The sequence below is a fragment of the Terrapene carolina genome, unplaced genomic scaffold, assembly GCF_002925995.2.
Source record: "Terrapene carolina triunguis isolate 2854851 unplaced genomic scaffold, T_m_triunguis-2.0 Scaffold374, whole genome shotgun sequence".
NCBI lineage: Eukaryota > Metazoa > Chordata > Testudines > Emydidae > Terrapene > Terrapene triunguis.
The window spans coordinates 3,616,861-3,629,065 of NW_020664725.1; the positions used below are offsets into that span (position 1 = coordinate 3,616,861).

Genomic DNA, 12,205 nt, shown 5'->3' on the forward strand with positions numbered 1-12,205 from the left:
CTCAGCCACGGAATGCTGTTCCGAGCAGGACTGCTGAGCAGAGATGAGGACTACCTAGCAAGGAAGAAGAAGATGGGGAGGGATAGCTCAGTGGTTTGAGCATTGGCCTGCTAAACTCAGGGTTGTGAGGTCAATCCTTGAGAGAGCCATTTACAGACCTAGGGCAAAAATCTGTCTGGGGATTGGTCCTGCTTTGAGCAGGGGATTGGACTAGATACCTCCTGAGGTCCCTTCCAACCCTGATATTCTATGAATCTTTGGATACAGACTGGCTAACTTAGTGAGGCAGGCTTTAAACTAGGTTCAACAGGGGCAAGAGACACAAGCTCCCTGGTAAGTCCAAAACATGGAGATCTGGGTGAAGGGTCGGAATCTGGGGGAACATGGACAATCACAGCAGGGACAAAGAGGCAAGGAGGAATTATAGAGGGGGAATCTAATGTACATCGTAGATGTCTGTACACTAATGCAAGAAGCATGGGGAACAAACAGGAAGAACTAGAAATTCTAGTGAATAAACACAATTACGACATAATTGGCATCACAGAGACTCGGTGGGATAATTCACGACTGGAATATTGCTATAGAAGGGTACAGCTTGTTCAGGATGTACAGGCAGGGAAAAAAGGAGGAGGTATTGTCTTGGATAGCAAAGACGTATACACTTTGGTCAAGATAGAAGTGGGAGGTATACCTCTTGAGAGTCTTAGGATAAAGATAAAAGGGGCAAAAAATAAGGGTGATGTCATGGTAGGGTCTACTTAGACCACCTAACTGGGAAGAAGAGATGGATGAGGCTGTTTTTAAAACAACAAAATCATCCAAAGCACAGGACTTGACGGTGATGGAGGATTTCAACTACCCAGACACCTGTTGGGAAAATAATATAGCGGGGCTCAGATTATCCAAAAAGTTCTTGCAATGCATTGGAGATAACTTTTTATTACAGAAGGTGGAGAAAGTGACTAGGGGAGAGGCTGTTCTAGATTTGATTCTGACAAACAGGGAGGAACTGGTTGAGAATTTGAAGGTGGAAGGCAGCATGGGTGAAAGTGATCACGAAATGATAGAGTTCATTATTCTAAGGAATGGTAGGAGGGAAAACAGCTGAATAAAGACAACAGACTTCAAGAAGGCAGACTTTAGAACACTCAGGATTGGTAGGTAACATCCCGTGGGAAGCAAGTCTAAGGGAAAAAAGAATTCAGGCAAGTTGGCAGTTTTTTACAGAAACATTATTAAGGGCACAACAGCAAACTATCCCAATGCATAGGAAAGAGATGAAGTATGGTAAGAGACCATCCTGGCTTAATCAGGAGATCTTCAATGATGTGAAACTCAAAAGAGAGTCATACAAAAAGTGGAAACTAGGTCAAATTATGAAGGATGAATATTAAAAAAATTAACGCAAGCAGGTAGGGACAAAATTAGAAACGCAAAGGCAAATAACGACATTAAACTAGCTAGGGACATAAAGAGTAACAAAAAAACATTTTACAAATACATGACAAGCAAGAGGAAGACCAATGACGGGGTAAGCCCACTGCTCAATGAGGAGGGAAAGACAATAACAGAAAACACAGCAATGGTCAAAATGTTAAATGTCTGTTTTGTTTCAGTTTTCACCAAAAAAGTGTTAGCGGTGAATGGATGACTAACACAGTGAACATCACTGTAAATGGGATAGGATCTGAGGCTAAAATAGGAAAGGAACAAGTTAAGAATTTCTTAGACAAGTTAGATGTCTTCAAGTCACTAGAGGCTGATGAAATACGTCCTAGAATACTTGAAGAACTGGCTGAAAAGATTTCTGAGCCATGAGTGATTATCTTTGTGAACTCATGGAGGACAGGAGAGATCCCAGAGGACAGATAAAAGAGCTAATATAGGACCTATCTATAAAAAAGGGAATAAGGACAATCCAGGGAATTACAGACCAGACAGCTTAACTTTGGTACCTGGAAAGATAATGGAGCAAATAATCAAACAATCAATATGTAAGCACCTAGAAGAAAATAAGGTAAGTAACAGTCAACATGGATCTGTCAAGAACAAACCATGTCAAACCAACCTAATATCCTTCTTTGACAGGGTAACAAGCCTGGTGGATAGAGGGAAGCAGTACATGTGATCTATCTTGACTTGAATAAGGCTTTTGATACTGTCTCACATGACCTTTTTATAAACAAACTAGAGAAATATAGCCTAGACGAACCTACTATACGGTGGGTGCACAACTGGTTGGAAAAGCGTACTCAGAGTGCAGTTATCAGTGGCTCACAATCAAGCTGGAAGGGCATACTGAGTGTGGCCCTGCAGGGATCTGTCCCGGGTTTGGTGCTATTCAATATCTTCATAAATGATTTGGATAATGCCATAGAGCATACTTAGAGAGTAAAGTCTGCAGATGATACCAAGATGGGACGGGTTGCAAGTGCTTAGGAGGACAGGATTAGAATTTGAAATGAACTTGACAAACTGGAGAAATAGTTTGAAGTAAATAGGATGAAATTCAATAAGGACAAATGCAAAATACTAAATTTAGGAAGGAACAATCAATTACACAAATACAAAATGGGAAATGACTTCCTAGGAAGGAGTACTGCAGAAAGGGATCCGGGGGTCATAGTGGATCACAAACTAAATACGAGTCAACAATGTAATACTTCTGCAAAAAAAGCAAACATCATTCTGGGATGTATTAGCAGGAGTGTTGTAAGCAAGACACGAGAAGTAATTCTTCCACTCTACTTAGCACTGATAAGGCCTCAACTGGAGTATTGTGTCCAGTTCTGGGCACCACACTTTGGGAAATATGTGGACCAATTCAAGAAAGTCCTGAGGAGAGCAACAAAAACGATGAAAGGTTTAGAAAACATGACCTACAAGGAAAGAAAATTGGATGTGTTTAGTCTGGTGAAGAGAAGACTGGGAGGGGGGGGGGGAAGATATGGTAATAGTCTTCAAGTACCGAAAAGACTGTTATAAAGAGGAGGGTGATAAATTGTTCTCCTTAACCACTGAGAAGTAGTAATGGGCTTAAATTGCACCAAGGGAGATTTAGGTTGGACATTAGGAAAAACTTCCTACATGTCAGGGTAGCTAAGCGCTGGAATAAATTGCCTAGGGAGGTTGTGGAATCTCCGTCATTGGAGCTTTTTAAGAGCAGGTTAGACAAACACCTGTCAGAGATGGTCTGGATAATACTTAGTTCTGCCTCACCCCTGTCGAGGTCCCTTCCAGTCCTACATTTTTATGATTATAAAAAATAAAAAAATTGAAATGAAAAGTCATTTTTAAACGGGAAATCAAAATGCTCCATTCCCCCCCACCCCAAACAAAATGTTGTCAAAATGGACATTACCACAAAATGTTTCCCTTTTGACAAATCCAAAGGAAAAGCATTCCATCGGGAAATCTCCAGCCAGCTTCACTGCTATTACATGGTACCATCTGAGAAGCCGATGGGGCCGTGCAAACAGACGGTAACATAATGGCATACACACAAGGTGGCAGAGTTGGGGGAGGGTGCAATGAATAGGTCATTTTGGCATCTTCTGACTTTTAAGTGCTTAGCCCTGATATTCAGCAACGGTGATATTCTTTTAATGTAGTTTCTTAACGGAATTGTCTAGGTTAAAACAGTTCTATAAGATGGGTTTATTTCTCTAGACATCCCGGGATAGTCCGGGAAGATCCTCCCCTCTGGGATCCTTTACATCTGTAAAAAGAGCTGGAGTAGTATAAAGGGGCCCTAAAAGCCCCATAACTGGCCAGGGGAGGATTCTTCCAGTGCAGGCACTGTGGAAAACCACCATCAGATTGCCCTTCGAGTGGAGGAACCCCTTGCAAGCCCATGTGGAGGGGACATGCTGGGGGTAGGGCTAGGGATGGGAGAATGTGTTGTGGGCGGGTCTGCAGCACACTGTGTGGATTCTGGGCAGTACTGACAGGGCAATCTGGGCAGGTTGTGGCAATGCACATAGGCTCCCAGAGCTGTTTTAGGATATGCCAGGGGGCCCTCCAGCTCTTAGAGCAGCCCAGGCTTGGGAGGGTGCGTCAAGCCACCTTAGCCCTGCCTTGCCCCAGGGAAAACAGGCGCAGCACAGAATCTCACGCAAGATGCACAGTGAACGCAAGGACTTCTGCTTGTCAGGATGCTGAAAACTTTCTGTGGCGGGTGCACAATTTTTTCACAGGTCAATGCTCATTGTATTAGACAGCAAAGACTCAGTTCTTCCAGGGGTAGGGTGCACAGACCCCGAACTCATCAAAATCCATGGGACTACTCAGGTGCTTCAGGACAGAGTACTCAGCACCTTCCAGGATGGAGCTCAGAGTGGGGCAGGAGATGCTGCCTAGCTCATTGTACCATGCATGCATGGACTGGGCTACAGACTACAGACTGCTTCTCAGTCGCACTAAGACCCCTTTACACTGCTGTGGCAGTCCAAAGGCTCAGGAAGGAAGGTTCACCCACATTACGGCTCCTTTAGACTGGTGGGGTGTTTGTAAAAGATCCTTGCTGTCATTGAGAATCGGGCCCACAGTACCACCTGTATGTGAAATTGGATATCCAAACCCTCCAACTCACTCAAATCAAACCCAATTTTCCCAGCAACACTTTTCTTCAATGCGGGCTATTTCCAAGCCAAATTTCAATTCTCAGATCCCAGCCATTTTGATGCTGAAGCTGTTTAAATAAAGTGATCCAAGCATTTTTTGGTTTCTATAATGGGGACTGGGAATGTTTCCTTCTGTCCTCTCATTCAAAAAAGGTCAGACATTTTTTGCTCAAACTGCCCCGGGGGGGAATCAGGCAGAGATGGTAGCTGGAAAGCGTCAGCCTGGGAGATGAAAGGTTTGGAACATTGTGGAGAATTGAAAACCAGGGGTTAAAATGGAAACATTCATGCTACTTTAGCGATAGCTGTCACTGATGCACCAGCTGCAGCACACACCCCCATGCACATGAGACTGACCGGGGAACACAAAGCCCATGTACCATCCAAGTCCTAGCTCTGCACAGAGGGATTTGACATCCCCTCCCCATTGCAGAGAGCCCTGCCAGAGCCTTATGCACTATGTATCCGCCCACTTTAACTCCGAGGGTTTGCTTCTGCACTGCCATGCACCATGCAAAGCCACTGACTCCAGTGCCGAGCAGTGGTATACAACACTCCCCTTCTAACTGGGCAGCATTTCACATCTGCTTTGCACAGGTATCACAATGATGAGGGCCATATAAAGTACCTGGGTGCATAGCTAGCTAGGTAGACAGAATGAAAAGGGAGAGCTAGTGAGAGAGTGCACGCGAGCAGGTAGCTTAATAGCTAGATGGACTTCAATGACGACACAGGCCCCGCTACAGCTGAGTGGCCAGTGGTGGCTGCAAGTAGCCAGGTGTGGTTCCTTGGTCCCGGGCCGCTTGGTCCTGGCAGACATTAGAGCAGCAGGATGACAACTCTACATTCCACTGCTGATGTCAGCTCCATAAGGGAGCCAGTCGAGGCCCAAGCATAGTAGAGTTTGGCTTCCTCACGTCCCCTCCCATCTTGGCCCCACTTTGTCTACTGGTATGCCCCCTCCTCCTGCTTATCCCAGTAAAGGAGCTGGTGTAGGAGGCAGTTATGCTGCCTCCAGCAGCTTAATACCTACATAGGGACAATTCCCCAGGGGGATCTCCAGCCAATTTAAGTTCAGTAGAAAGTGAATGTAGCCAAGTGGAAAATCCATCTCTCAGAGCGTAAGGCAGTGGGGAACCAGGCTGTGCATGCTGCAGGGATGCAGACAGGCTGGAATCCGCTCTGTCTTCAGGGGTGAAATTCACCCCAGCACAGGCTGATTAATCTGTCTTGCTGTTATTATACCCCTCCATCTTCCATCCAGCGCTGTTAAATTGATATCCTCATTAGAGCCCATTAAAAGCAACATTCTTTTAATGGCTGGATAGGATATTATTATTATTACTTTCACAGCATGGTGTATTTAATGGTTTGGAGTAGAAATTGGTCTTCTTTATTGGGTCTCTCCCTTTTGAAATGGATTCCACCATGCTCAGGGATTCAGATCACGTTGCCTGCCCCGTTCTATACAGCGCAGTCTAATGATGTATCTGGCTTTCTGTTGTTATTAGTGTGTGTGTGGGGTGTGCACGTGCAACTGTTGTAGCCGATTGCTATCTGTGAAATAACCCGTGCCATTATCTCATCTGATCTCACCGATTCTGTCAGGACATACTACAGAGCGACCCAAAAACCTGTTAATCTTCCAGCAGAAAAGCCGGGAGTCTTAAATGGAGAATTTTCTGCTGCACTCAACTTTGCTCAGCTAGTTTTAATTGGACTCTGGAAAGCAGCTGGCAGCCCAACATTTAACACCCTGCAATTGCAAATTGTTGGCAAATGCAGCTGCAAGAATTGTGTGCGCAGATGAAGTGGGGCTGGGGGAGGGGCCAGCCGGAGCCTGACAGCAGCTGATATTGAAAGGGAGTTAGGGTGGGTGCATCTCAGATAGCTGCATTCTCCCAGACTGAAATCTATACTTAGGGGATCTATATAAAGTTTGGCCAGTCTTGTTCTCTGCATGTGCCTGTTCGCATCAGCTGGAGTTTTAAACAAGCCACATTAGACTGGGACTGAATGAGACTGGGATATTTTTGCAAGCCTTTAAAAAGCTGTAGGTGGGGGAATCACAGACATGGCTTCAGAAGTTCTGTGTTGTGGGCTAGGCCACTCCGTCATGGGGATAGGTATTATGGTAAATTGTGCCAATGGTTGATCACTCTCACTCTTGAATTTTTACACCTTATTTCCAGTCTCAGTTAGTCTAGCTTCAACTTCCAGCCATTGGATCGTGTTAAACCCTTCTCTGCTAGATTGAAGAGCCCATTACTAAATATTTGTTCCCCACTTAGGTACTTACAGATTGATCAAGTCACCCCTTAACCTTCTCTTTGTTAAGCTAAATAAGTTGAGCTCCTAGACCGGGGTGGGCAAACTTTTTGGCCCGAGGGCCACAACTGGGTATGGAAATTGTATGGCAGGCTATGAATGCTCACGAAATTGGCAGTTGGGGTGTGGAAGGATTATCTGGGCTGGGACTAAGGGGTTCAGAGGGCGGGAGGGGGATCAGGGCTGGGGCAGGGAGGGGATCAGGGTGCAGGCTCTGGGTGGTGCTTACCTCAAGCAGCTTCCAGAAGCAGCAGCAGCATGTCCCCCCTCCAGCTCTTACATGGAGGTGCGGCCAGGCAGCTCAGCGTGCTGCCCAGTCCGCAAGTGCTGCCCCCGCAGCTCCCATTGGCCGCATTTCCCGGCCAATGGGAGCTGTGGGGTCGGTGCTTGGGGCGGGGGCAGCATGTGGAGCCCCCTGGCTGCCCCTACTTGTAGGAGCCGGAGGGGGGACATGCCACTGCTTCCAGGAGCCGCGTGGAACGTGGCAAGCCCCCGACCCTGCTCCCCGGCTGGAGTGCTGGAGCAGAACAAGCCCCGGACCCTGCTCCCCGGCGGGAGCTCGAGGACCGCATTAAAACATCTGGAGGGCTGGATGCGGCCCCCTGGGCCGTAGTTTGTCTACCTCTGTCCTAGACTATTATTATAAGGCAGGTTTTCTAACCCTTTAAACTATAAGCAATGATGGCCTGGATGCTTCTCTAAATCCACGTACAGAGCCTTCAGCCTCTAAGTCATGAGTTCGAATCCAGATCATGCTGTATCACTGGTGAATGAACCTGCTTCTATCACCTGTGCCTTACATGTAATAGGTTGGTGGCCTCAGACAGGTGTCCGGTCAACAATACCACCATCATAATTGCCATGGTTGCTGGTGACACTACAAACAGACTATGGAGGGCATAAGCATGGAGACCTAGGTACTCCCACAGCTAGGGACAGGCTGAGCAGTTTGTGTAGAATCAGAATCTTTGCTCTCAAGCTGAATCTCAGCAAGTCAAGGTACTCCTCCACCCCCCATTATTTGGTTCACTTTCTCGCTGCTTCTGCGGTTGTTGGTTCTGAGGAAATCTCAGGATACCCTGTGAACGGCCCTTCTGGTGGGATCTGGCCTGGGATCCCCGCTCTCAGGAGACAGCCTGTCTACATGGAAAATTCAGATCAGTTTTGCAGCCCCAAGGATTTTCGAGAGACTGGAGAAGTTCCGGAGAGATGTCCGGACTTCTGAGTGCTGCGTCAGATCAGCGCCCTGAACTGACCACCACTGGCTACTCGTACGACTGCAAATACAGAGAGAGGCTGGAGCCAAACCCCAAACTCAGAGCCTGATCTGGTTCGGAACTTTGCACTTAGGGCCCCACTCAAGCCAAACTCAGTCATTCAGGAACCAGGGAATCCCCAGGGCAGCGCAGCATTAGAAATACACATAGCTGGACCGGCCGGCCAAACACTCACGCTGTATGTCGATGGTGACGGATGTCTCCTTCCCGCTGGGAATGGCTTTGTTGGTGGCCCGGCAGACGATGTTCTGCCCATTCTCGATGTCGGAGGGGCCGATAAAAAGAGTGCTCACGATGCTCTCCCTCTTGCCATCTCGGAGAAGCGTCTGCAGGGGTAGAAGCAGGGACGAAACTCGGTTACTCCTGAAAGGGGCAATACATTCTTTACTCTTAGCTGTGTTTATTATGTTAGAGCTTAGGGACCAACAAGCATGAAGCCAGGTTGTGGTAGTGGTAGGCACTGTACAGAGAGACAGAGCGGTAGACAGTCCTTGCCTGAAAAGCTTACAATCTAAAAGACAGCAATTCCTATGGGGTTTGCAAAGGAGCTAATGGGGGTTAGGTAAACAAATTCCAATGAGTTTCAATGGGAGTTGGGTGCTTAACTCCAATAGGCTCCTTTGAAACCATGCAGTTCCTTGCACCCGAGGATGACAGCTCTGGTGAGATTCATCCCACTCGCCAACCTAGGCAGGGAGACGTTTGTATTGTCAATTGAACAGACCTTGCAGCCATCAGGGGTTTCCCAGCCGGTGGCCTGCTTCTTGCTCCTTGTGTCACCTTGCACACTTGTGCCAAGCAAGTGTGAGATGCTGTCATGCCAATCCAGTAGCATTTCACGCCCACTTTGCACAACAGGAAATGAGCACATATGCTGCCGGGCAGCGCGGGATCAGGCCCTGAAGACTACAAGGGACCATATGATTCCCAGAGAAGCAGCATAAAGTCACCAATCGCTGCAATGCATTGCACTGTGCAAACTGCAATTCTGCCTCCAGTGAAGTTTGCTTAGAGCGAAGGAAAGAAGAAAGCAGTGTGATCTGGTGCTTGGAGCAGAGGGCCAGTGGCCAAACCCATCCCAGGCATAACATCATTCAAGTCAGAATCAGGCCTGAGGACTCCTGGGTTCTATTTTTGGGTCTCCCTGGGGCTCACTCTGTAGCCTTTGGAGAATCAGCCCTTTGTGAATCCATCTCTGAATTTCTACAGGGGGGAATCACACCACCTCACTAACCAGCAAGAGAACTAATGCTTGTGTTAATCATTATTACTGATGTTGCTTTCGTTCTGAACCTCTAATATGGGCTAATCAGACAAGTAATGCATGCCATGAGAGAGAATATTAAAAAGCCATTAATGAGCTGCCTTGCGAGTGCTGCAGTGGACGATGTGTTTGGAAAGGATTGAAGCCACCAGCAGCGGTGGCACTCCCGTGCCACGCCCCTGGGTGTAAATCGGAACCACTCTGATTTGCTAGTGTTACACACCCACTTTGCACTGGTGCAAATAGTGACCCAAGCTGCAGGGCAATGGAGGATCAAGCCCTGTATCTAGCTCTACGCTCTGGCATGGCACAAGGCGTACCTGTGGCTTTCCTTTCTCCTTGCCCTCCTCTGGCACTGTATAAGGAGTGATAATGTATAACCCTCCTCTTGATCACCCCCAAGAAGCAGGTGAGGCCATCAGAGGCGCTAGTGAGGCAGCTGATGACGCTCCACTCCAGTGCTGCTGTTATCCCATGTCGCACACAGGCCCAACCTTCAGATCTGCCCGTTCGTGGGCAGGGAGGAAGGTCTTTGTGAAAGGAACTTGGCGTAGCGAGTGGAAATCTCCTGCTGGGTGGATCCGATTTATGGCCCTCCAGCAGCATTGCCAACCAAACCGTTCAAAAATCACGAGTCAGGCCTCCAGAAAATCGTGCGATTGACGTAAAAATCAGGAGGTTTTACAAAAATAATAAACGTTCAGTTCTTTTATTTGCCTTCTGGATTCTGAACCTTTAGGATACACTTACGTCATGGTTTCAAGCCTTTGCAACCGGGAATGCTAGAAACCTGACTCCAGGAGCTGGGGCCTTAAGAAAAACACCAAATATTGCAAGACTTGTAATAAAATCACGAGAGCTGGTGACATTGCCACAGGGCTGAAGGCACCACCTGGCCCTATCTGGCCTGGAAAGACCCTTGTGTGATGCATCCCCAATACAACAGTCCTCTTCCTCCAAGACCTTCCATGCCAGCTGCTTAAGATGCACTGGGAGTCTCAGCATCTTATTTGAAATGGGGCCGCACTTCGTATGCAGTGTGAGCGCTTGGGCTTTGGAATTAATACAAACACAAACACAGACATATTTGAAAAAGGGCTGATATTCCTCCCCTGCCACAGCAATTGGCGGGTCTGAAAGGGAGAGGGCTTAACTCTCTCTTCCCCAGCACTGGGACTGACCCGGCCCATGGCGGAGAAGATGATTTGGAGCGATTGCAATTAGTTACAAACGATTACATGTTAATGGCCTAGATTTTAATTAATTTCACCCAAATTGGTGCAGAGAGAGGTCAGTTCTTTCAGGTTTTAATTAGCGCCGGCTGTCGCGTGGCATCCTGGGAAGCGGGGGCAGGAAGGGGCAGCTGTGGGTTTGATTTTGTTTTTTGCTCAGTCCGGGTGGCACGTTGCAAGAGGGAGAGTGAGGCAGTGCTAATCAGGGGAGTCATATTACCATGGGGGCTGGACGAGGATGTGTAGGGAGTTATGGGGATCTTGGATTTGTCCTTGCTCAGATGCATATGTTGCTGGCAGGTTAACCCTTCACAGCTGTGGTGCTCAACAGACTGCTTGCTCCTTGCCGGAGACTGCTGCCGGCAGGGGAAATGAAATGTCTCAGGATTTGGGTGCAATAAAGCAGGAATCCTTCTGAGACACTGCAGGCAAATCAGATGGCAGCTAAGGACAGAAAGGTCATAATCCCTATGCAAATCAGATGCTGCCGTCTCCAGTAGCCACCAGATGGCCTGCGGGGCCAGGCTGGCTCATCTGGGGGGAGCTACAGGCAAGGATGGAGGCAGCTAGGCACAGGGGAGACGCATCTCCCTAGGGGCTGCAATCGGATGATGGTTCGCGGGTCTCGCAAATTTGTTTTCCATCCGGCCAACACTCCCTGGAGCTGCCCAAGAGCTTCCAAACAACCCCTGTCTGTCACACACCTGTAAACCTCGCCTTCCCAGTGCCCTTCCAGGCAGGTACATCTCTCCCCTCCCCCTCCAGGGCTGGTTGGTTTAGGCTCTGGATGGTTTCTTACAGAAATACCCCCAAATACACACACTTCTCTCCTTCTCACAGTATTCTTGCCAGCAAGTTAAAAAAATATGGGCTGGATGAATGGACTCTAAGGTGGATAGAAAGCTGGCTAGATGGTTGGGCTCAACAAGTAGCGATCAATGGCTCCATGTCTAGTTGGCAGCCAGTATCAAGCGGAGTGCCCCAAGGGTCGGTCCTGGGGCTGGTTTTGTTCAATATCTTCATTAATTATCTGGAGGATGGCGTGGACTGCACCCTCAGCAAGTTTGGGAGGAGTGGTAGATACGCTGGAGGGTAGGGATCGGATACAGAGGGACCTAGACAAATTAGAGGATTGGGCCAAAAGAAACCTGATGAGGTTCAACAAGGACAAGTGCAGAGTCCTGCACTTAGGACGGAAGAATCCCATGCACTGCTACAGACTAGGGACTGAATGGCTAGGCAGCAGTTCTGCAGAAAAGGACCTGAGGATTACAGTGGATGAGAAGCTGGATATGAGTCAACAGTGTGCCCTTGTTGCGAAGAAGACTAACGGCATTTTGGGCTGTATAAGTAGGGGCATTGCCAGCAGATCGAGGGACGTGATCATTACCCTCTATTTGACATTAGTGAGGCCTCCTCTGGAGTACTGTGTCCAGTTTTGGGCCCCACACTACAAGAAGGATGTGGAAATACTGGAAC

The 12,205-nt window shown here is 47.9% G+C and overlaps 1 protein-coding gene across 1 annotated transcript in view; it reads right to left on the reverse strand.

The window, feature by feature from the left end:
- The window catches only part of KIRREL3 (kirre like nephrin family adhesion molecule 3), a 702,914-nt gene that overhangs the window by 166,539 nt on the left and 524,170 nt on the right, over positions 1–12,205 (reverse strand). The window contains exon 6 of the mRNA XM_026657944.1: positions 8,406–8,556. Coding sequence (XP_026513729.1) covers positions 8,406–8,556 — 151 coding nt within the window. The remainder of the gene's footprint in view (positions 1–8,405; positions 8,557–12,205) is intronic.